The sequence below is a fragment of the Puma concolor genome, chromosome E3, assembly GCF_028749965.1.
Source record: "Puma concolor isolate L17-30 chromosome E3, mPumCon1.1.hap2, whole genome shotgun sequence".
Classification (NCBI taxonomy): Eukaryota; Metazoa; Chordata; class Mammalia; order Carnivora; family Felidae; genus Puma; species Puma concolor.
Window position 1 is genome coordinate 5,862,459 of NC_141682.1, and position 25,519 is coordinate 5,887,977.

The 25,519-nt window shown below is 48.2% G+C and overlaps 1 protein-coding gene across 2 annotated transcripts in view; it reads left to right on the forward strand.

Annotated features, from left to right (window-relative positions):
- Positions 1-25,519, forward strand: part of LMTK2 (lemur tail kinase 2) — an 82,075-nt gene that overhangs the window by 43,022 nt on the left and 13,534 nt on the right. For both annotated transcript variants that reach the window (XM_086691956.1, XM_086691957.1), the window contains exons 7-10: positions 7,144-7,277; positions 18,277-18,361; positions 19,627-19,748; positions 24,985-25,134. In XM_086691956.1, coding sequence (XP_086548082.1) covers positions 7,144-7,277; positions 18,277-18,361; positions 19,627-19,748; positions 24,985-25,134 — 491 coding nt within the window. The remainder of the gene's footprint in view (positions 1-7,143; positions 7,278-18,276; positions 18,362-19,626; positions 19,749-24,984; positions 25,135-25,519) is intronic.

Consider the following 25,519-nt stretch of genomic DNA (forward strand, 5'->3'; position numbering starts at 1 on the left):
TATCTTCACGTGTTCTTAGTAGGTCAAGAGCTATTGAATGAACATTGGCCTTTCAGTCGTCATCGGGCGGTGATCATACGCAACGATAACATCTTTTAAATAGAAAGGAGAGGATATTTTTGCACTTAAGTCATTCTGGTGATGTGGAATTACCGGTCTGTTGTTGAAAAAGCACTTTATCTTAGACTTTTTATGAAAGAAAACAAAGAGAGAGCGAGTCTGGTAGCTGGACTGTAGCCACCAGTTTGGAACGCTCATGGTGCCGTGCTCAGGGAAGGAGCGATGATTGCGGGCTGCCGTCTCCGGCTTTCTGCCATGGAAGGTGCACACCGCTCGCTCGTGAGTGTCCAGGCAAGGAGATTGCTTTTGGGTAGGGACCGCTCATTGAACAGAAGCATACCAGGCACCAGCTGGGTACGAGGAGCTGTGCCCGGCGCCCTGGGGAACACAGGCGGGTCACCCGGGTCCCTGTGTTTCCTACCTGGAGAGCCAGGCTGGCCCGCCTTCAGATGCTCATCCTGCCACTCGTGTGTCACTCTGGAAAGTTACCTGACCTCTTTAAGTCCCAGTTTAGGCCTCTGTAAAATGGGGATAATGCCACCTACCCTGTAGACTACCCTGACCATTAATAAGCTGGTAAAGTAAGTTTTGGAGCACATGGTAAGTACTCAAGACATAGGAGCTATTTCTATTCATATTTAGTTACTTAAATTGATCGCAGTTAGTGACTGAGTAAAGGTCTGAGTAGTGTGTATTGAAGTATGGCAGTTCTGGGCACCTGGCTGGCTCAGTCGGGAGAGCATGCAACTCCTGATCTCAGGGCCATGAGTTCAAACCCCACATTGGGTGTAGAGGTTACTTTTACAAAAAAAAAAGGGGGGGAGGGAGAGAAATATAGCTTTTCTAACTGGGATCATTGGAGAAGGCTAACTTTGGAGAAGGAGTTTGCTCAGCACGCAAGAGCAGTTGGATAGACCTCCTAGCGGGAACAGCCCCTCAGCCAGTGTCCCCCTGGGGAGCCGGGGGGGGCGGGAGGGGGACACGCACGTCCTGGTGAGAGAGGCAGGCCGACGTCTGCTGGAAAAGATGAGCTGAAAGGGTGAAAAGCAGAGACAGGCCACTCTGGAGCCCAGACCGAGGGCCGAGGTGGCAGAGAGAGGAGTGCAGGTTACACGTTGCTCTGTCTTAATCTTTCTGAAGATTCATCCGTTTCTTTGACTCTTGTCACCTGACTCCGAAGCAAGAGACAGTATTTTCTTTGCGAGGGAGCGTTCTTTTTGGCATTCTGATCGCCGATAAAGCAGAGGACGAGTTTCTGAAAGGAATTAGCAGTAGCCACATGACAATGGGAAAGAAGTCCGTTTGGGGTTCTCGATGTGCTGCATGTTCCTCTGTGGGGCTTGCTTTAGTCCTCCTCTTGTCAGGAGTCAGGGCCGCTTAGAGTCATGGGCTCTTAGAGCCGAAGGAACCTTGGCCATGCCCACCAAGAGGCCTAAGGAAGGGATAGCTCTAGCCGGTCTGTGCCAGACCTTGTGCTGGGGACGGGGTATCCGTTACTCACTTTGTGGGTGTTGAGAGCCCTTGTGAGGTGGGGTGGCAGGAGCTCCATTTTACAGATACGGAAACTGAGGCTGAGGGAGATGAAGGTGCTCATTGAAGCGCCAAACCCAGGCTTCAGCACCAGGCTTTCTGTTTGTTCTTCTTTATTTGTCTGGTTAATTGGCTTGCCTCAGGTCACATGATTACCAGTGGCAAAGTAGGGATTTTAATTTATGGCTTAACGTTATTCTGTGTGTTTCTATACCACGTGGTTTAAAGGTTGTACATGTTTTTTCCACCAGAGGGGAACCTGCACTTGAGAACTGTCCTTTCGTACAGAAGATGCCTAGTTAATGGGCTTAGTCTAATGTCTTAGTTACAAATGTGTTCGTCAAGTAAGCCCATGCACGGGGAGCCTTCTAGGTGCCGGGCAGACAAAGATGAATGACATGTCCCTGCCCCCACAGAGCTCATGAAGAAGAGAGGGTGTGGGGTAACAGTGGAACAGAGGCGCGTGTGACAGGGTCCCTGGCCAGAGGCAGCAGAGAGGACGACGATGCAGCGTGATCAGGCTTGACAGCGAGGGTGTCCCCGGGCCCTGCTGGTGGCCTCTCCCTTCCTCACGCCTGGCTGCCGCCCTGGGCTTTGGGGAAAGTAGGCCTTGCCCGGGACTTGGCGATGGGTTGGACGTCTAGAGACAGAGCGGACTCGAGGACGAGGCCTTCGGTTTTGGTCTCACCCACCGGGAGGATGGCGATGCCATTTCCCGAGACGGAGCAGGTTGTTCGAGGTCTGCATCAGACCAGCTTGACTCGAGGTGCCTCGGAAGGCATCCAGGAGAGGGCGTCAAGTCAGCAGTTGGGAAGATGAGTCTGGGGCTCGGGAGGAAAGCCTCAGGAGGGCTTTGAGCCTGAGAAGTGCATTAGAGATGATTTTTAAAGCCTTGGGGTGGGTAGAGTCGCCCGAGAATGAGTGTCCGCAGCGGCAGGATGGATGGAGCCCTGGGCTGTGCCAACACTTGCTGATGAGTGAGGGGAGGAGGGGCCAGCACAGGGGCCTGGAAAAGGCATGCCAGTGAGCTAGGAGGAGACCGGGAGGAGGGGGGAGGGATGGCTCTACCCTGGCAGTGCTGGTGAGGGGCTGGGGGGGGGGGGGGCGGGCAGCAGCGGGGAGGCGTGGGGACGTGGGGACGGGGTCATGAGGGAGTGGGATCCCGGGAGGTGGGCCAGCCGGTGCAGACCAGGCTTCAGAGTGCACGTGCGAAGGGGGAAGGGGAGAAGGGGAGAAGAGGGAATGGGACGGCCGGGGCAGGAGGAGTGTGGAGGCAGAGGGAGGCTTGTTTGGTTCCTGGTTGGACTGACCTGAGGGGTGTCTGAGCGTGTGAGCACAGGGGTGAGTAATCCGTAACAACGGTACTTGGTGCGTCAGGGGATGGACGCTGGCAGGTGAGGGCTCGGGGCCGAGGAAGCAGCCTCCGGCGGGCGGGGACACAGCCGGACGGGTACTGGGGCGTTGGCTTCGTGTGGACATTTCCTTCCGTCAGCGGGGGCCGAGTATGTGGCTGTTGATGCCGGTCTTGCACCCTTTCATTCCAGTTTTGTTTAAAAATCATAAATTCTCCCCCAGAGTCCTCCTGTTAAAAGTATAAGAGACTGTAATTTTCCACTCCTAGAACTCCTCGCTGGTTGCGTTTTCACATTGTGATGAAATGAATTCATCGTTCCCGGTGCCCTGAAGAAAGCTGCGTACGCCCTCCTGGTGGCCCGGGCTGGAATTTAAGAGGACACTAGTGCGCCTCTGTCTGAAGGTCTGCGGGCCGCTCGGTGTGGTGCGTGAAGTCCTTCCCGGCCCCGGCTCCGCGCAGTCCTGAGTGCGGCGCTTTGCTGCCACCTAGTGTCACACGTCCTTCTTTTCCAGGCTTTCTGGGAGGGCTTGGGGGAGGATCTGAGAAATTTTTAAGACTTGGATAAAGGGAACGATTTTTTTTAAATTTTTTTTTTTTCAACATTTATTTATTTTTGGGACAGAGAGAGACAGAGCATGAACGGGGGAGGGGCAGAGAGAGAGGGAGACACAGAATCGGAAACAGGCTCCAGGCTCTGAGCCATCAGCCCAGAGCCTGACGCGGGGCTCGAACTCACGGACCGCGAGATCATGACCTGGCTGAAGTCGGACGCTCAACCGACTGCGCCACCCAGGCGCCCCAAAGGGAACGATTTTAATTCAGAATATATTGCTGTTCTTGGTGGGTTTTTCTTTAAATAAGGGACCAAAGTAATAATCCCTGTCTGCTCACCAAGTACCACGCAAACGTAAATAAAGTAAACCTGGCGTCTCAATACGGTTTTGTCTGTTTTGGATAGAATGAATCCAGTTTTGGTATTTATTTAATAGAAACATTTTTACCGTAATTAAAGATTTTACGCTGATTTTTCTTCTCAATGGTGGCACCAGGAGAGCCGACGGTCTTTCTAGAACATAGAACCAACCCTGGGTCCTGCACAAGCCACCGCGAGTCCCATCGGGCTCCTCCGTAATCATTGGTGTCAGCTCCTCACCCAGCTTAGAGGTGTGTTTGCCAGCGTTTTGCTAACTGCTGACTTTGTCCCCCGGGGTGGGGGTTGGGGTCAGGAGAGGCCAAGCTGGAAACATTAGGGGCGGTAACATTCTTAAGCAAAATCCCCGTGTGCTTGTTATGCATCTTCTGGTGAGATTTGGGGAGTGAATTACTGTGGAGAGAAGACACCTTGAGCACAGTGGATGGTGATGAATATCCAGCTGCCGCTTGAACAACATGGGTTTGAGCCGGGCAGGTCCCACACGTAGAGTTTTCCCGACAAATACAGGCCAGTGCTGTAAATACATTTTCTCTTCCTTATCATTTTCTCCACACTTTCTTTTTTCTGGCCTACTTTATTATAAGAATATAGTCTATAATATATGCCACATAAAAATATGTGTTAAGCAACTCTTTGTTATCAGTAAGGCTTCTGGTCAACCACAGGTTGCTAGTGGTTGAGTTTTTGGAGAGTCTGAAGTTCTGTGTGGATTTTCCACCGCTCGGGGGTCAGTGCCCCAACCCCGTCATTGTTCAGGGCTGAACTGCACTTTAGATAACCTTGAAAAATAACTCCACCCACTCTGCCATTCTCCCTTCATGGCCAGAGTCACTTGTGAAGTGTTCACTGTTTGCCAGCAGCTTCTGTTTGTTTTGAGAATTGGCCAGATACAGCACAGCATAATGCTACTTTTGTGTGAGGGTGATTTTTTCTTAGATGGATATTGCAGGAAAGGGGTTGGACAAATGGATTTAAGTTGCCATTTCACTGGTAATGTAAATAAAAAGCTGTTCATTTTCATATTTAGTTTCCATGTGGGCCACCTTATGAAAATCTCATTAGCCTGTAGGCCTGGAGCTTTTTGCTGGTCTTAGTCTGGATTAATGTATTTGTCATGAGACTCCATCTTTATTCCCACCCACTCCAACACCGGGTAGAGCCTAGCCTGGGGGAAGGTGGGGTGGGGGTGGGAAGGGGCATGTATTTTTATTTTTGAGAGAGAGCATGCACAAATGGAGGAGGGACAGAGAGAGAGGGAGACAGAATCCGAAGCAGGCTCCATGCTGTCAGTGCAACGCCCGACGCGGGCCTCGAACCCACAAATCACGAGATCTTGACCTCAGCCGAAGTCGAATCCTTAACCGATCTAGTCTCCCAGGCTCTCTGGGACATGTGTTATTCAAAGGCAAGAAGGGTCTCTTTCTCTCCTTGGAGCGGCTTGTGATTCCAGCATCACGTCTGGGAGGAAATAAGAGGTAGGACATACGGGTCCTGAGGGCACGAAACTGCTTCCCTGGCAGAGCAGTCCCGTTAAGTTTGGGGGGATCCGACAAATGCATGTGGCTGACACGAAGTTATTGTACATTCGTTCTTATAAAGTAAATTGATTTGATCTGCAACCCTAAGTGGGTTTTCTTGACAGGTTGGTAAAACTAAACAGTAGAGCTACGGCCCCACCGTTTATTGGCTGTGGCCTCGTTGAGATTTCTTAACCTCCTTGAGCCTCAGTTCCACAGCCAGGAAATGTTTCAAATTGCAGGAATTATTCGAGGCAGCAGGTGTAGACACTCCCAGCACGGTGCTTGGCACACTGCTCAGAAGTTCCGGTGGCAGTAATTATTAATTTCAACATTATCATTCACATAAAAACCACTGAGACTGGGAACGAAAGCCTTTAGATGTTGCAGCGGGCCTAGAATTTACATTGCGGCGTGCAGTTAAAGGTAGGCAAACGTTTGTCATGGAATATTGTGTTCTAAGGTTTGATTCTGGGTAGAATCGGATAAATTTGCTCTTTCCTGACAGTTGCAAGAAATGCATTCTGTTCTTTAGTTGGTTACCTTCCTCAGGAGTCGTTACTTGACCCAGGTATAATGACAATCGAAAGCTATTGGCTTGCTTTCTAAATTTTGTTAACTGTTTATATAAAGCTTTAGTTGGGAATTAAGTCCGATCAATAAATATTTCCTCGTGGTGATAAGGAGAATGTGGAAGATTTTATTTCCTTAAACGTGTATTCCCCAAAACATACAGTCCTAAATTTAAGTCCTGAAAGAGGGATGCCTGCCTGGGGGCTCAGTCTGTTAAGTGTCTGACTTTGGTTCAGGTCATGATCTGGCAGTTTGTGAGTTCGAGCCCCACGTCGGGCTCTGTGCTGACACCTCAGAGCCTGGAGCCTGTTTCAGATTCTCTGTGCGTCTCTCTTTCTGCCCCTCCCTTGGTCATACTCTTGTCTCTCTCTGTCTGTCTCTCTCAAACATTAAAAAATTTTTTTTAATAATAAAGTCCTGAAAAAGAGGCAGAGTAACACGGGGCAGTCCGGCAGGGATACCCGGAGGGCCTGGCGTTGCGGTGGATGTGCCTCAGGAGGCGTCCGGTGCGAGTTTGTTCATTTTCCTGTCTGCGTGGCCAGATTCTGAGTAGGCTTAGTAACTTTATGCATTTTTCTGGAGGGCCCGGAATGTTCTTTCTCCGAGCGGTCTCGGGGCCACACCGGGCCCTGGGGGAGCTGGCAGAGACTCGGCCAGCACTCAGAATGCTTTCCCCCCCTCCCCTGGCCGGTCTTCTTTCGTTCTCTCCCTCTCCGTCGCTCTCGAGTGCTCTGGCAGTAGCCTTCGTGACCTATTGTCTGGCCGTGTGTGCCCTAGAATCCTTACAGGCAGTGCACATAGCACCATTTATTCTACTCTCCATATCATCTCAGTTACCTGGAAATTTCTGTACCTCTGCACTTAGTTTAGATTGTGCATCACTGAGAAATTATCTAAGTTTTACTGTTTGGTTTTACGTGTGTTCATCTAAACTGATAGTTTATTTAAAGATAAACTAACGTTTGGTTAGAACGATCCTAAAAGATGATAGTGTTTTCTATACTTATAAAGTATTTGGGTGGAATTACTCTTTGTAACTTGGAACTTGCTCTTTAGTAAGGTCCAATCTTAGTGAGTTCTAATAAATAATAGTGGACACGGGCAGAGGCACGTGTGTGGTCGCCAGCGTGTTCGCCTCGTCCCCTCTGGAAACTGACCTGCGCTGCCTTTTGCAGGGTGACCTAAAAGCTTACCTGCGCAACGAGCAAGAGCACGTGAGGGGGGACTCGCAGACCATGCTGCTGCAGCGGATGGCCTGCGAGATCGCGGCGGGCCTGGCCGCCATGCACAAGCTGCACTTCCTGCACAGGTGGGTCCGTCCGTCGGCGCCCCACTCACCGCCCGGGCTGCGCCGTCCGTGTGACGGTTCTGGAGAGTACTTGGAGGGTGTGTAAGCAGAAGCTGTCCGGGACGCCCCGGGTCAGAGCGAGGGTAGAGCTGGGCTTCGGTCAGACCGGAACCGGGAAACAGGATGTCTGCATACAGCCTGAGGTCCGGAGACCATTTCCAGAATTTCAGAGAATGTAAAAAATTGCACATGGCTCAGCCGGGGGCAGACGGCGTCCGTCTCCCCGCTGACGTCTCTCTGTGCTCCCCTGTCACGTCAGCTTCGGGCTGTGGTCCTGATTGTGCGATTTCAGGGTGGGTCCCGCTGCCCATCCCTGGGAGGGGAGGGGAGGGTCTGCTAGGCCAGCATCGTCTGTTTGTAGAGGGTCACAACAGGGGTGCCAGTGCTCTGAGAGGCCTGCCCTCCCACCTCAGCCCCCCACCCTCGGGCTGGGTTATAGGTGGTCGGGGTGTGCGTGAGCAGCAGTCAGTATAACGTATCTGTGCCGAAACCTTCCTGGTCCCACTTGAATAGCCACAGCTCTTTGGAGCACATTGTGTTTGGCTCAGACCATTGATGTAATTTTTGTAATTAATGTTTTGTAAAAAAGGGCTTTGAGTCCTATCGGAGATGATGGTTCTGTGAACCCAAAAGGAGATTGCTGCTTATTCTTCTCTAGCCTTCTGAGCTCTGATTTACGTTTAAAATATGTTTGGGGGCACCTGAGTGGCCCAGTTGGTTGAGTGTCCAGCTCTTTTTGTTTTTTTAACTTTTTTTAAAAAATGTTTACTTATTTTTGAAAGAGAGACAGAGCACAACAGGGGAGGGGCAGAAAGAAAGACACAGAATCCGAAGCAGGCTCCAGGCTCTGAGCTGTCAGCACAGAGCCCCATGTGGGGCTCGAGCTCATGAACGGTGAGATCATGACCTGCGCCGAAGTTGGTCGCGTAGCCGACTGAGCCACCCAGGCACCCCTGGTGTCCGACTCTTGATTGCGGCTCAGGTCATGATCTCGAGGTTCGTGAGTTCAAGCCCCACATTGGGCTCCACGCTGATCGTGTGGAGCCTGCTTGGGATTCTCTGTCCCTCTCTCTTTCTCTCTCTGCCTTTCCCTGGCTCTCTTTCAAAATAAATAAACTTTGAATATATAAATAAAAAATAAAAATATGTTTGAAATTATTTCTCAGGTCTCCAGGGAAACCAGCTTCTCTTTAGTTTTTTTTTTTTTTTTTTTACATTTTATTTATTTTTGAGAGAGAGAGAGAGAGACAGAGCACAAATGGGGGAGAGGCAGAGAGAGAGAGAGGGAGACATAGAATCCGAAGCAGGCTCCAGTCTCTGAGCTGTCAGCACAGAGCCTGATGTGGGGCTTGAACTCACAAACCGTGAGATCATGACCTGAGCCGACGTCGGATGCTTAACCAACTGAGCCACCCAGGCGCCGCTCTTCAGTTGACTTTAATTAGATAATTTAACACTTAACAATCCAAAGCCCTGAAAAGGCACACCTGTGTGTTTTGACTTTAAGGGCTATGAAGTATTCTATTTTTTAAGAGGTAGGTTTCATAGGAATATATTTATAGTATGATGCCATTTTTTTTTAAATAAGAAAACACCTGCTTGTATGTTTAGAGCTGTGTATGCATGCGTGCGTGAGAACAGACATGGAAAAGTACCCTGTCACATTCTCAACATTATTCAGGGTAGGAAAGAAAGAAAATTATTAACATTTTTCTCATACATCTATATCTTATTTGGCATGCATAGTGAGTGCATCATTCTGATAAAGGGCTTTATAAAAGACCCCAGAGATTATGGGTTTCTTCAAGCCCAAGGCAGAATCCCTTATACAAAACTTCGAAATGTAAATGGTCTATTTGCTTCATGACAGAGAAATCTTATATTTTGTATCTTTAATATCTTATAGCAGGTTAATACCCAGCATATTTGTATTGTTAATCTTTTGTAAGTCACAGCAGATTAATCCCTAAAAGCTGGTTTAGGAATTTTTAGATCTTGGAAGATGGAGCGTTTGGAGAGAGTATCATGTCAGAGTCAGCAGCACAAAGGTCTCAGAGGCAGCTAGAAATGGCATTAAAGTCCAAGTACGTTCCTACTGCTGTATATTAAAAATTGGCAAAGACCTCAAAAAATTGGCAACCCATGAGTTGAGGTTTTATTTTTTTTAATGTTTATTTATTTTGAGAGACAGAACATGCACACGTATGAGAAGGGGAAGGCAAAGAGAAGGAGAGAGAATCCCAAACAGGCTCCACACTCTGCATGGAGCTCAACTTGGGCCTCGTCTCACAACCGTGAGCTCGTGAGCTCGTGACCTCGTGACCTGAGCTGAAATCCAGAGTTGGATGCTTAACCCACTGGGCCACCCAGGTGCCCCTTCCTGTGATACCCTATAGGTTGAAGTCCTACTTGATTTAGGCTTTTGTGAACTTCAGCACAAATACAGGTGACGAATTAAATCACATTTATGTTTGGATGTCATCCAGGCACAAAAACTCAAGGTGAAGAATATTTAAATTGTTAGCACCCCTCCCCCCCCCTCAAGTAGCCATATTTTAATTAATTTATTATTATTATGTTTTTGGTGGTAGCAAACTGTATAGCATATTTTTAAATTGGAATTCAGAATATTCATTGGCTGACTTAAAGTCAGGTTTCTGTGCTGGTTGAAAATAGAATAGCCCACATGTCCAACTAAAAGCCGTCAGCTATGTTTGGAAACTGATCTAGTAAAGCACCCGCAATTAAATTTTATTTTTGCTTATTGTTTAAGAGGAGACTTATGCCTGGGTCTTAGGTAGCCTCCATCTCCGAAGCTTACATGTGACATCCGTGAAGGCCATGTCAACAGCAGAAGCTGCCAGCGGGTTACGTTCCACACCATTCCGCCACTCTGGCCGAGAGCCTGGGACTTCCCGTCCCCTGCCCGTCAGGCTTCCTGAGCCGCTCCAGTGAGATGCCACAGGTCACCACCATGAGCTAAGTGCACAGAGGTTCTAGTGAGTAGCCTGGGCCTCATGGTGCCTCAGGTAGCTGAGGGATGGAGTACCTGGATCGTTCGTGAGCCTCCTTAGGATTTTCCTGATTTATTTATATTTTTTGAAGTTTATTTATTTATTTATTTTGAGAGAGAGAGAGAGAGAGAGAGCGAGAATCTCAAACAGGGATAGTGCTGATAGGGCAATGGGGTTCAAACTCCCGAGTGTGAGATCACGACCTGAGCCGAAACCAAGAGTCGGACGCTTAACTGACTGAGCCCCCCAGACACCCCAGGATTTTCCCTGTTTTAAAGTTAAGGTTATCTTCTGCTGAGAAACACTGAGGTTCTCCGGCTCTCAGAGTGTGGGTATCCAGGGTTGCAGGAGCATGATAGATAAACACTAGGGTTAGGTTCTGTTTTACATTAGTTTTTCTTAAATTGTACTGTAGGTGTTCACACTGGTAAAGATTAGAAAGTCTGGTTACTAATCGGCTTGTGCTGCACAGCTGGCATGAGCAGATCTTTCAGCTGGTGTGTTATTAGGAGATTTCATTAATTTGTGTGCATGTAAATCTTCAAATTTTATCTTTTCAAATTCCTTCTAATGTTTCGTGTTCTAAAGATTAGTCTTTAAGGAAAAGAAATTTGTGTGGCAATAAATATGATTGCTGTAATTCTTTTGATTATTTTATTTTACTTTTGAAGATCTAATTGGCTTTATTAAATTATTCATGAACTGGGCAGCCCCCATTCAGCAAGTCAAGGGGGGGCTCTCCCTAATTGATAATCTTGTATCAAAGCCACCTGTAGCCTCTGGCCCTTAGTGGTGTTAAATGAAAAGAAGACACGATTGTACTGTCACTTTGCTTTTATGATGCAAATCTAAGGATTTTCCTTATACAGGCTGTGGAATCTGGCTTGAGCTAGAGTCTGCAGGCACTTGACCAGTATATGCGACATGAAAGAATGAGGGCCCCAGGCACAGGGTCTCACCTCTTCTAGCCTCGTGTTCTTCACTCATAAGATCCTGGTCATAGAGCAGAGCTGGGGTTCAAAACCAGAGCTGGGGGCTCCGAGGCCCACACTCTGAGCCAGTAAACTACCGTAAGCACTCACTAGGCACCCTTTTTTACTGGTGGCATGATACTGTATATCGAGAAACAGCAAGATACTAGTTTCTTTAAAAAACAAAATCAATGAGAATTTACTGTAGCTTGCTTATAGATATACTAAAGTATACCTGGAAGTGAGGCCAGAAGACCCATCGCATTTTTACCAGCGCCACAAAATTATTTGTTATAATTCATTATAAATTACTTGGGAATAATTTATGCGAGAAAGACACAGGACTGCGTGGAGACAGCTATGCAGTCTTACTGAAGGACGTAAAATACGCGAACAGATGGAGAGATGTGCCCCGTTTTATGGTGGGAAGGCAGGCAGCACAAAGATGTCCGTTAACTCAAAATTGAGAAGTAAGCTTCACAAACAATTCCAGTAAGAATCCTCACACGATTTTGGAGGGGGAGTGAAATTATCTTCAGCTTTATATGGAAAAATAAATGTCTAGAAGAGCCAGTGAAGTATGAAAAAGAGGTGAATTGGGGCAGCAAGGGAGGCTTGCTTTACGAGGCATCAGAACTCAAAGTCAGCCACTGAGCTAGAGATCAGGACGGTTTCGATGGAGAAACAGGTAAGTGGCCAGTGGCCAGTATGAGGAGCAAGTTCATGTATGGCAAAGTGATGTTCCTGTCACTGGGGAAAAGGTGGCTATGCCCTATCCGATGTGGGCATAGTTCGTTACCCATCGGTGAAAGTACTGGACCTCTGCACCACCCTGTATATAAAAATAAAGACGTTAAGAAATAAAGGTGATTCCGGCAAAACTCCAGAAGGCTGTGTGTATGTGTTACCGAGGGATGAGCAAGACCTCCTGTCTGGGAAGGTCTTCCTTTCCTGAGGTAGGAAGCCCGGGAGTTGTAAAATAAAGGGTAGATACTACATCAGAGGCTGACTGTTCTCTGCAAATGAAATATTTTGTGTGGCAACAGACACCGTGACAAAGTCCGTGGACGACACACCTGCGAAGATGTAGCTGCCAACGCAAGGAGCGGCCCCGGGGGGCAAATGGTCACGATACACAGCGGGCCTCAGAATTGGCGAGAGAACATCGACCCCTAGAAAGACGGGCAGAGACAGGGCCGGGCCAGCGGACGGGAGGATGATCACATTCAGTAGCTAGGGACACGCAGGTCAAAGTCACAGAACCTCAGAACTAAAGGAGCCCCTGCGTCTGTTGCTGGTAGGGATGTGGGGGAGTTTCCTGAATTTCGTGTAAATCATTACAAATTTTGAAGAGCTTTCAGGGCGGGAGCTGTATAATTAGAAATCCACGTTCCCTTTACCCCCCTGCTAGACTCACTTCCCTAGGACATGGAAGCCCTGGAACTTAAGGACATGGATGAGAACGATCTGTTACTGCACCGTGTCGTCTGAAGGGGCAGCAAAACAAAACAAAACAAAAAAACCACAACAAAGCAAGGTTCATTGTGGGGAGCGAGAACCCATCTCAGTCCATCCGGCACTGTGGAAGTACCACACGGCTACCGGAGGGACACCTGCTGTGCTGGTGACTCCGAGGGCTTTCCGCATTGTGTGATGTTGTTGAGTAAAAAATGAAAAAAAGCGAGGATGTAGAGAGGTGGGCGTAATGTCGCATAGAGCAAATGCCTTCTTGTGTGTATACTATGTGTATGGGAAAAGTAGAAAAAGATTATAGCTACCAGTCTGTCGAAACATGTTACCTGGAGGGTGGAGCTGGGGGAGGAACATTTTTTAACGTTTATTTATTTTTAAGAGCGCGGGAGAGGGGCAGAGAGAGAGGGAGACACAGAATCTGAAGCAGGCTCCAGGCTCTGAGCTGTCAGCACAGAGCCTGATGCGGGGCTCGAACTCACAAACGGTGAGATCAGACCTGAGCCGAAGTTGGACGTTTAACCGACCAAGCCACCCAAGCGCCCCCCCCCCCAAAAAATTTTTTTAATTAAAAAAAGAAAATTAAGAAACTGTGGTTCAGGAAGCCTTAGAAAAAGCCTAGTATTCCAATAACCCAGTTAATGCAAAATGCAGGTATGCTGTGCAGAGAGGATTAGGGAGGACAGAGCTGAAGGTGGGGGCCGGCCACGCCAGGGAAGGGATGCGCACCGCAGGAGGAGCATGTGTGAGAAGCAGAGGGAAGGTGAAAGTGGGTGTCTTCGAGGGAAGGGCCGCTTTGCCTTGGGACCCTAGGTGTCAGTTTAAAATCATCGGTGCTAAGTAATGTATTGAATGTTCCATTTTTTTCTAGATGGTCCTGGGCCTTTTGGGAAAGTCAGTGTTCTGGGACCCGTGGTGTAGTGCTGTGTTCTTAAGCCCGCTGGTTTGTCACTTGCTAAAACGTGCACACCTGAAACACGCCGGCCTTCTCTGACCCTGATCTGATGTGGCCTTTTAGCCCCGGCTTGGATTCTGGGAGTTGTGTGATGGGGAGTACCGGCCCCACCGCAGGCCTACTGCGTTTTCACTCACCTTCTTCGTGATCCCGACGCACGCCGAGTGTGACGCGGTTGTGTCCGGAGGGCAGTTCGTTGGCAGCTTGGCCCCGCCCTGGTTTGGATGTCTTCAGGACGGGCCCAGGGGACTGCCTTATGTCAGAGTCCCCTCCTGCTTAAGGACTTTGAGGGGCGTCACCAGGGTGTTGAGGGCAGTCGCTGCACGCTGACCGTCTTGCTGGCTCTGGGGAGTGTCCTCTGTCAGCCCCTCGTTCTCTTCCAGGGCACCGCAGCTCAGGAGGTGGCCGCAGACAAGACTCAGAGGGGCCCTCGCGTGCTCTCCCCGCCTACCCCTCCTCTCCTTACACCTTGCCCTACAGTTCAGCCTCCCCGGCAGCCTCTGCTTCCGCCGTCCAAGGAGGCTGTTGCTCTCTGGGCTCTGGATCTGTGCCGTGGTTTGGGAAGGACCCTCAACGGAAAGCTGGAGCGCATGTGGAGCTCACCTCTGGTATTTGGTTTCTCTTCAGGGTCGGAGCCCTGGGCTGTCCGCTGTGCGGGACCTGAAAACAGCTTCCTTATGTATTTTGTGCAGTCTGGTCATTGTTTCCGGTGAGGAGATGAGCCATAACCAGGGGTGGAGACCCCTAGCAGCCTGACCATCCACCTCAGTGTCAGCTGTGGCCCAGCCCTGGGGAGAGCGGAGAACTGAAGGCTTGGTATGATCCCCGGGCCTCAAAGCCCAGGCCGTCGGTGGTGGACGGCATCCTGGCCAAACCTTTTCCTCAGGGCCCACCCAGCGTTTCACGGTGCAGGTGTTCTGTGTACACGCAGAGCCTGGCGGGTGCCTGGCATGCAGCGGGCGCTCACTAAATGCAGCGTGGTTCAGCTAGCAAGGACTTACCTAGTAAACAGGAGCAAAAGCGGTCAAGACCGTGTCCTGGGTGCCGTTTCAGAACCCGTTTGCTTTCGTCTTGTGCTCGCACCTTTCTGAGCCACATCCTGCAGTTTCTTCAGAACCACGGAATGATTATTTTAACACTTTCACGGCTGCCAGAGGCAGAGCGCTGCGAGCAAAGCAGGGGTTTGGGGCTCAAGTTGTTAATTCAGCGCTCGTCAGAAGATACGCGCCGACCTTTAATCCTTCCGACCCTGTCTCTTCTGTGAAGGGATAATCGTTTTCCTGAAGTGCTTTGTCAAGATGACTTAAGATAATGTACGTCACGCCCTAGAAGAATATTCAGTGCGAAGTTTCAGTAACTTTGCTTCCCGTCTGTTACTCTTTTTGTCAGGAGTTGGGCCGTCTCAGGAGAGTGTAGGTAACATAAATAGAGCCATTTTGAAAATGGCTCCGGCCCCGCTGAGCTGTTTCCAGTCGAGCAGTCCTTCTGGAGATGGGTTAACACTAGCTCTGGTGTGAGCTGAGAGCAAGCAGTGATGCTTCCTGGTGAACCCCGGGTGGGGAACTCCTCAGATCTGTGGGTTCCCGCCTCCCGTGTCGGCCTGCTGCACTCACACAGCGGAGGCGACGGCCGTGGGGACCGAGCCAGACGGAGCCTGTCGGGGCGAGATCGTCTGGCACCCTCACCACCAGACCTGTTTTTCAACTTGAAGGAGAATATGCTGCGTATGTTTGTATTCCCCGACCCAAAGCAGCCATTGACGTCAAGAATTACCTGTGCCGTTAAGTTACGCCTTTGTGTTTTTCTGGTCTTTTGCTTTGCGTACTGTTGGGCTTCAGAGAAGGTTTGTAGCAATTTTGCGTCAAATTAGAGACCTTTCGTATGTAGCTTTATTTTACCCCTGCGAAAGCTTGTGAGTGTGCGTCCCTGTTTGTTCCTGCGGAAACCGAGGCTCTGATGTGTTAAGTGACCTGCCCCGGGTCGCCTTTGTCTGCCGTTTTTCCCCCTGGGCCGTGTATGGCTCTGGGTCTGTGTGGGGTGGAGGCAGGGGGCAGGTGTGCAAGCCCCCCCAGCCGCACCCCCGTTTTTGGCCTCATCGCTTCGGTTTCCAGGCGACCAGGAGCGTTTCCCTCAGAACACCGGCCGGGTCGTATTCGAGTGTTAGGATGCCTTTTACAGTGAGAGCCGTGGCCTTTCGCTTCTGTAACTTTTCGTCTTTTCCGTAGCCCTCGCGTCCGACGTGTGTCAGGACCTGCACTGAGCGGGCGTGAGGAGCGGGGAAGCGGAGCGGCCCAGGAGCCGCTCAGGCGGACGGCCCGGATGGACGGCCCGCGGGGAAGGCGCCGAGGCCTCTGCAGGTGCCCCCGCCAGCGTCAGGCGGCACGCGTGGGGCCCCGGTGGAATGAGGCTTTTAACTCCCGCCCAAGGAGGGGGACGTGGGGAAGGTTAAGAAGGATCTGTCAACGGAGACTGCGGAAATGCCTGTCAGGGGTGCTCGACACCGAACCTCTGCTGGCGGAACCCGCGGCCCTGTCCTGTTGCGGCTGCCGGTCCCGCGCACGGTGCTACCTGCCTGGAAGTGTGTCCGCTTCCCTGCTCTCAAATGGTGTATTGATTCTTCCTCCCTCCTGCCTCCTTCGTTCCAAACAAGGAGACTAATTTTCTTAAGATTGGAAGTTTTGGGGCACCTGGGTGGCTCAGTCGGTTGGATGCCCAGCTTCAGCTCAGGTCGTGATCTCTTGATCTTTGTGAGTTCAAGCCCCGTGTCAGGTTCTCTGCTGTCAGCTCATAGCCCACTTCAGACCCTCAGTCTCCCTCTCTCTGTGCCTCTCTCTCTCTCTCTCTCTCTCTCTCTCTCTCTCTCTCTCAAAAACAAATGAACATTGAAAAACAAGATGGGAAGTTTCTTGGAGCACCTGGTTAGCCCAGTCGGTTAAATGTCCACCTTTTGATTTTGGCTCAGGTCATGATCTCACAGTTCATGGATCGAGCCCTGCGTCAGACTCTGTGCTGACAACACGGAGCCCACTTGGGATTCTCTATCTCCTCTCTCTCTCTGTCCCTCACCCACGCCTCTCACTCTCGAGAGACCTGCACGCGCTCTCTCACCTTCAAAATAAATAAATACTAAAAAAAAAAAAAAAAAAAGATTGGGAGTTTCTCTGTTGCTCCCAGACACCACAGGCCCGAAAGCTTCTGAATGGACACTGAAAATTACCACTAGCAAACATAGCGTAGAGAAGAGTTGAACATAACCCGTTGGAGGTCTCAGTCCGCACCTGTTCATTGAGGACCAGCCGTACGCACGAAACAGCCCTCTGCTTGCTGGCCTGACGTGTTGTCGCTGGCAGTTACTGGTGGGGACGGCCTCTCGCTGGCTCTGCCACCCTAGTGGAGTTCCTTTGCTCCTAGGCCTGCTTCCTCATCTGTAAATAAGGAGCATGATAGCATCTGCCTCAAAGGTTCATCGTGAAGAGTATATGTGTTAATACGTGGCTGGAGCTCAGAGAAGTGCCCGTGTAGAGTGAGTGCTTTGCAAATAACAGCCACTGATGTGTGCCTGAATCAGTGCTGCCGTCACCAGCCTCATTAGCGTCCTGTTCCCCACGTGGAAGCTTTGAAGAGTAAAATCTTTGAAGATAAGAATGGAATCACTATAGGATTGTCTTCTACGATCAGAGGAAGACAGATATGTGGAGTTTTGGACCACAGAAAGCCAGTTTTTGATAACTGTATGATTTGAAACTAAATTCAGTATGCTTTTCTGTCTTGACTTAGTGGACTTTTTAATTCCTATGCCGAATGATGATTAAAAAGATAAAAAAGATTAAAAGATGATAAAGGGCTTATACCAAAATCCGAAGTGTTGACTCTGTTGTCTGTATGGAAAGTTCCTTCCGAAAAAGCAGTTTTTACTTTTCACTGGGTATGTTTTTGAGAATTAACATGTTCTTAAATAAACGATACAAACGAACTATTTTAAGCAAGTCCTGAAAATGTGTTCTTTACCTACCTGTGGAGAGGTGAGGTTTGCAAGAAGTAATTTGGAAAGGGCCTCCTTAGAATGCTCACATGTCTTTGAGAAAAAAAAGTTAAAAAGCAAACATTTTTAATAATGTAGATTAACTTTAGGTGCTTGAGGCTGTAACTTTATTCATCTATACTCCTAATAAACAGACTACCACTAGACTGTTACTCAAGTAATACAAGTTACTGTAAAAAACTATTCAGACAATTTAGTATTTTAGAATTCTTGGTCACTCTTAAAACATTGGGAAATGAGCCATTGATCTGGTATTGACACAGCACAAGCTAAAGACGTGGTCAGCGTTTAACCTTAGCAGTTGTTTGTAAAACCATCTGATCGTCACCAGGGACTTAAGTAACAAAGAACGTGACATATAATCCCTTTCCCGTTAAAAAAGAATCTAAAACGTTATGGAGCCAGGGAGCCCAGCACACCACTCTGCTTTGTAGCAAATCTGAGGTCACATTGTGCTGTTTGCGGGTTCCCGTTGTCCTCATGCTCACATCCCTCTTTCTGTTTTCAGTGATTTAGCCCTGCGGAATTGTTTCCTTACCTCGGATCTAAATGTGAAAGTGGGAGATTATGGGATAGGACTCAGCAGGTACAAGGTAAGCCAAGGTTTAAAGATTCTCTCCTGAAGCTGATTTGATTTCATAGTCCCGAGGTGGTCATATCACAAATGCCACCCTGTTCGTCAGAGGAGGGTAAGATCTTGGCTACGTTGCCTTTCTGGAGAGCGGTTTGTTCATTTTAACAGTAGTGTTGGCTTCTGACGAGCAGTTTGTCGAGATGAGTGGCTCTGTGCTGAGGTTTTGTGACCGCTTTCCAAAGGCTTTGGGTAAAAAGACTTTTACACTGTGTAATTGATGTAATTTGATGGTGCATAATAAATTTTAGCATGAACCAATGGGCAATAATTCATGACCACCTGTATCAAAAAATAATACTGTGCATGTCATATCAATATTTCTCCAGTAGAGTTTTGGCCCAAATTGAGTAAGCTTAGAGGTTTAGATTTTTAAACACTGCCATAACTGTATCCCCAAAGAAGATAAGAGGTAGTTGAGGTTTTCACTTGTTTTTGTGTAGCCCAACTGCATGAGGTAGTGTGACGTGGGGCAAAGAATGTGACTGTCCTGGCTCCACGCCAGCAGCAGTGACACGAGGGTCGTGTCTGTTCTGTCTTACGGGGTTCTTGTGAGGACCCCGGGGTCATATTTTCATAGTATTTTGTAACTGAAGTACATTATGCAAATATAAGTTGGTTATTTGTCTACACGGTACCTCTAGTGTCTTGAGCCCTTGCTGTCTACCAGGCACCATGAAGTAATTGCGGGCATTATCTCATTTAATCCTCACCATAAAGGGAGGTGGGAATTGTATGATCCCCATTTAACAGATAAAGAAAAAGGCTTATTAGCATATTTGTTGGCTGCCCAGGGTCAGCCAGCAGGTGAACGGTTGAGCCTGGACTTACAACCCAGTCTGTGTCATTCTCAAGTCTGTGCTTTTATTCAGTAAGGTAGGCACTGCTGTCGTACTTGGGGCATAAGACCCAGCATGTTTTAAAAGATGTTTTGCTCAGAGTCTGTGTTCTGTGCATCCGACGTGGCATACCTTCCTTTTCCAGGAAGGAAGGTTCATGGCTGGGCGAGCGTTCATGGCTCAGAAAGCAGCTCATGGAGCCCAGGAGGCTTCAGAGAAAAACCTCACCCACCTCCTGCCCAGAAAATCTCTCTTGACGCCCACTTCTTTGTCTGATGTGTCTTTTGGGTTGAGTATTTGTTTTCTGAGAATGACCTGGTATTAAATCATTGACTTCGCTAAAAAACATAATAGAATTAAAAATTCTGTATGTTTTCTAATAAAACAGGAGGATTATATTGAAACAGATGATAAAAAAATTTTCCCTCTGCGATGGACTGCTCCAGAACTAGTAACCAGCTTTCAAGACAGACTACTAACTGCAGATCAAACGAAATATAGTAATATCTGGTACGTACTGATTTGCCATTCTGTTCGACTTTTGTGTAGCCAAGACTTAACTTCTTTCTCCTTGAGTGCTTAAGGAGAAATAGTTGAATAAGATGTAGGAACGTAGGAGTGCCCGATGGTGTGAAAAAGACAGTTTATTGACATCCTAGCAATTATCACAACTGTGATATCATTAACTTTTCTCTTACCCGTTCAACAGTAATAAGGTCCATAAATGTAGGAACCGGGTCTGTTTTCTGTGTCGACTGTAGGGCCTACAGTATGATAGACGTTTTAAATATTGACTGCAGTGAACGAAAAAACAGAAGTTTGGACCATTATGTAATACTGTGATTTGTAGGAGATCAGTTTAATGGAAGGTGAAAAAGAAATGCGTTTACGTCCTTGACTAACAATTTCTGTTACAGCTTTCTTAATTTGTGTACACATTTTTTTGTACTATTATCCTGCCTTTTCTATTTTCTTTTCCTCTTCCTGCCTTCATCTGGATTGATTTTTTTTTTTTACTTCTTTTTCCTGTTAGTTTGGGAGCTGTATACTCTAGTCCTGTACTTTTATTAAAAGTTACCCTAGAAGTTATAACGTGTATTCCACTTACTGTAGTCTAATATATCAGTTCATGTCTTGGCCCTCTCTCTCTGAACATTGCAAGGCCCTCAGGATACTTTAACAGACTTTAACTTGGTTTGACTATACACCTCCCCCCCACACGCGTGTATGCACACGCACACACACAATACGTAATTGCTGGGGTTTTTTTTTTTTCTTTTACCCTCACAAGACATTGTTCTTCTTCTTATTTTTTTGTTTTTTTGGTTTTTGGATTTTGGGTTTTTGTTTTGTTTTGTTTTGTTTTTTAGCGGTTTTTTGTTTAGGTTGATCCACGTAATCAAATCCCTTTGCTCTAAGTTCTCTTTTCTTTTCTTTTTTTCTTTTAAATCTCAGACATTCCATCTGGGATCATTCGCCCTTTGTCTGAAGTACGTCCTTCAGAATTTCCCGTAGTGAGGGCCTGCTTGCTGGTAACAGACCCTCGGGTTTTTGTGCGTCTGAACATACCTTTATTTTGTCCTCGTTTTTGAAATATATTTTTACTTGATGACAGTTACTTTCTCTCAGCATATTGAAGAGATCATTCTACTGTCTTCTGGCTTCCATTGTTGCTATTGAGAAGTCAGCTGTAAGTCTCCCTAAGCCCTTTGAAGGTAATGTGATTTCTGCTGTCTGGCTGCTGTTAAACTCTTCTCACTGTCTTCTGTTTTTGTAGTTTCACTCTGATGTGTATGGGTGTGGATTTCTTATGTTTTTCTGCTTGGGATTTATTTGGCTTTTTCAAATCTGTAGTTTGATGGTGTTCTCAGCCCTTACCCTTCAAGTACTGCCTCTGCTCCATTTCTGTCCTTTGGGAAATCTAATTAGACGTGTGTTTTTTGCCTTCCTGCTCGGCCTTCTGTCTCTTAATCTCTTCCTTTTTACACTCTGTCTCTCTGACTCTCTGTGCCACACTCTAGATAATTTTCGAGACCTGTGCTCCAGCCACTAATTCTGTCTCTCTTTAAAACTCTCTCTTCAAGTGTGTCTGTTCTTCTGTTAAGTCTGTCTACTAAGTTCTTTGGTTCAGCTATTGACTTTTCAGTTGGAGGAAGTCGACTGGATTTTTTAAAACCTGTCCCAGTGTTCTTAACAGTTGGGTTGTGATCTGTGTCAGGTGATTCCAGTATCTGAAGTCTTTGTGGATTTGATCTTGCTGGTTCTTGATGCTGCCTCGTTTCCTTGGGGTGAGGATCTCGGAAACCGAGAATCGAGGAGCATTCCTCCCGAGAGGATCTACACTTACTTATGTGTGTCGGATACCGGGGTTGTCCTGCCGTGTAAGGGGACTGTGGTGTAAGGGGACTGTGCTTTACATATTCAGCTTGAGGGTTTTTTTGACCACTCAGGCGATGTGAATTTGGGCTGCAGATCCAATCAAGGGGCAGCTCTGTGGTTACAGCTTGTTAGGGGCCAACCCCCCCTTACACACACACACACACACACACACACACAGTCTCTCTCTCTCTCTCTCTCTCTCTCTCTCTCTCTCTCTCTCACACACACACACACACACACACACACACACACACACACACGCAAACACTTACTCAGAGCCCCTCAGTGCCAAGTCAGCTTGCCTTTCAGGCTCCTGGAGGGGGTGGGGGCAGGCTTATTTTATATATTTATTTATTTAAAAAAAATTTTTTTTTAACGTTTATTTATTTTTGAGACCGAGAGAGACAGAGCATGAATGGGGGAGGGTCAGAGAGAGGGAGACACAGAATCTGAAACAGGCTCCAGGCTCTGAGCTGTCAGCACAGAGCCTGATGCGGGGCTCGAACTCACGGACCGCGAGATCATGACCTGAGCCGAAGTCGGCCGCTTAACCAACTGAGCCACCGAGGCACCCCAAGCTTATTTTTATGGTGAGGAGGTCTCTCTGTGATTCCCCTTACTTTGGACAGGCCCAGGGCTTTGGCCTGTTCACCACCCCCACCATCCCCCATTGAGCTTTGTGTAAACCAAGACCCCAAAAGCCCAAGTTATGTGATTCAGCAAATGCACCAGCTCAAAGGTGGTTCTATTGTTTTTGAAATGTTTGTTTATTTTTGAGAGAGACAGAGACAGAGCACGAGCAAGGGAGGAACAGAGAGAGAGGGAGACACAGAATCCGAAGCAGGCTCCAGGCTCTGAGCTGTCAGCACCGAGTCCAATGCAGGGCCCAAACTCACGAACCATGAGATCATGACCTGAGCCGAAGTCAGACACTTAACAGACTGAGCCACCCAAGTGCCCCTCTATTTTTTTTTCAAGTTTATTTATTTTTTTGGTGGGGGGAGGGACAGCGAGAGGGGGAGAGAATACCAAGTGCTGACAGCTTGGAGCCTGGCGTGTGGGGCTCAATCCCACAAACCATGAGATCATGACCTGAGCCAGAATCAAGGGTCAGGCACTCAACTGACTGATCCACCCAGCGGCCCCTCAGAGGTGGTTTTAGTATTCTCCTTAGCTCTTCAAGTTCTAGGGTTTTTCCTGGTAATTCCATGCTATCTTCTCTCATCTGTGATGCCTTTAAAAAGATAATTTTAATGTTTTGTCCAAATTTTTACTATTCCTAGCAGGGTGTTTAACCTGAGAGCTTAGCCTGTGCTCCTGGACACAGAGCCCACCCCTGGTTTCTGACACCGTGACAAGTCTAGCGGTAGGGCGGGCAGCATTGCCGATGTCAGCCTGCGGCAGGGGCCGCGCTGCCCTGTGCCAGGGGGGACGGGAGGAACCTCTCTCAGAGTTTTGCTGGAAGGGTGGGTAAGACCCCCAGGACATTTTTCTGCCCAGAAGGAGGAGGCCAGTGGTACTCGAGGAGGCAAGGGCCAGTTCAAGGTAAAGAATTCCACAGCTAGGGGTGAGGGGCCGTGACTGACGGCGGCTGTCCTGCAGGAGACTGCACAGCGTAGCACAGAGAGCCCCGGCGCAGGGACGGACCTTGATGAGGGGACACGGCTCTTCTCTGTGGCCTGTGTGAGGAGATGAGAAAGGGAGACCGGAGATGTTAGGGGTGGGGGGTGGGGAGTCGAGAAAGCCCATGCTTCATGCTTCCTGAACAACAGGGTCAGCCAGGGGCCGGCGAGGGCTTTGGTTTGGGAACGGGCCTTCTCGAGAGAGGGAGTTTTAGAGCAGGCATTTGGAGAGTTGCGACGGGTAGGGTCATGTGCCCAAGCTCACACCGGCTGGGGCAGCGAATTTCTTATTTTCCTCACTTAAATTGTAGACTCCCTAAAGTCATCGATAGCGTCTTAAACTTGTTTTGTATCCAGAACGACCCTCTGCCTCTGGCAGGTCTGTGCCGGCGAGAAGGTGTGTTTTCCTTCTTGAATTGAGTTGGGAGATTTGGGTCTATTTTGTTTCCTCTGACAGAAGTGATCTCTCAACTTAGATTCTGAATGTGCTTTCTTTCACTGATTTGTGAAGTTAACGTAAATTAACTCATAAGTTACATTGTACTGTACAGTATCAGATAATAAACGTATTTATTTAATGCGGTTTATTATTCAAACAAACACCTGGAGGCCTCGATCCCAGGTCATGTAAACCATCCACACCCAAACCTGGATGGATGTCAGAATCACTAGGGAACTTTTTTTTTTTTTTTAAGTTTATTTTTTTATTTTGAGAGAAAGAGAAATCGTGAGTGGGGGAAAGGACAGAGAGAGAGGGAGAGAGAGAGAAAGAGAGAGGATCCCAAGCAGGCTCTGCACTGTCAGCGCCGAGCCCGATGTGGGGCTCGAACTGACGAACCACGAGATCGTGACCTGAGCCGAAGTCAGACGCTTAACTGCTTAACCGACAGAGCCACCCAGGCGCCCCTTTAAATGCAGTTTCCTAGGCCACACCTACATTATCACGTGAGAGTCCTTGGGGTGGGGGGTTCCCAGATGACACAGATAGTCAGCCAGGCTTGGGAGCCATTGCAGTGGCCAGGGGATGCCACCTGCGACCCAGGTGGAGACGCAGAGACTGCTTAGAGGAGGTGGAGAGTAAGTGTCCCTCTGGCTGAGCCGCAGAGGCTGTGTCCGTGGCGACAGAGGACTTGGTGTGAGGGAGGGGGATGGGTCCCAGGAGGGGGCATTCCCTTCTGCCTGGGGTAACAGCCGTGGGCCTGGAGGCATGGAGAGGCTCCGGCAGGCGGCCTCTTCTGGCCCACGGGTAGCTGGCAGCATGACGGGAAGAAGCCCCTCCGAAACAGCAGCCAAACCCAACTGTTTACAACTGTCGCGAGCGGGATTTCTTTGTCTGCCTCAGGATGTTCCTCTTGTATCTCACCGTTCTACTGAACTCTTACATCGTTCTAGTATATGTGCTGCCGAAGCGAGCACTCTTACATCGTTCTAAAGATGTGCCAAAAAATTTCTTGAGTTTCAAAGTGGACAGTTACACTAGCTGTTATCTATAATTATGCCCGTTCCTTGTTTAAGTTTTCCTTTCTGCGTTGGCCAAAGCTTCTAGAGTACTCTGTAGCAAATGTGAGGAGGCATACTTGACCTCATTGTATTAAAGGTGCCTTTTTTTAAAAATCACGTTAAAGAGCTATCTTTAATAACCTTTTCAGTACACACTTTATTCTTAAAGTCACTAATAAAAATGTGGGTGTTAAAAATTCGACATCTAAAGGGAGGAGGAAATGACTGTTTCCTTTTTTCCACAGGTCCCTAGGTGTGACACTTTGGGAACTCTTTGATAATGCTGCTCAGCCTTATTCCAACCTCTCCAACTTAGATGTTCTCAATCAGGTCATTCGAGAGAGAGACACAAAACTCCCTAAGCCCCAGCTGGAGCAGCCTTATTCTGACAGATGGTGGGTAACTCTACTTTACTTTTTTGTTGTCTTCAGAAGATAAGGAAACCCTCTGTCTGTGGGTGTTAGTTGTATACTCCCCATTTTGATTGATTGATTGATTATCTTAGAGGGGGTGGGGAGCACCAGTGGAGGAAGGGGCACAGGGGAGGGGAGGGACAGAGAATATGAATCTTAAGCAGGCTCTCATCGAGGAGCCTGACACAGGGCCGGATCCCATGACCTTGGGATCATGACCTGAGCCAAAAGAAAGAGTCGGACTCTCAACCTACCGACCCACCCAGGCGCCCCAGTATATTTATTCCCTGTTTTTAAACCATAAATGTTGTGAAAAGCCAAGATTTGTGTATCATTCACAACTGATTTTAATTTTGTTTTTTTTAAT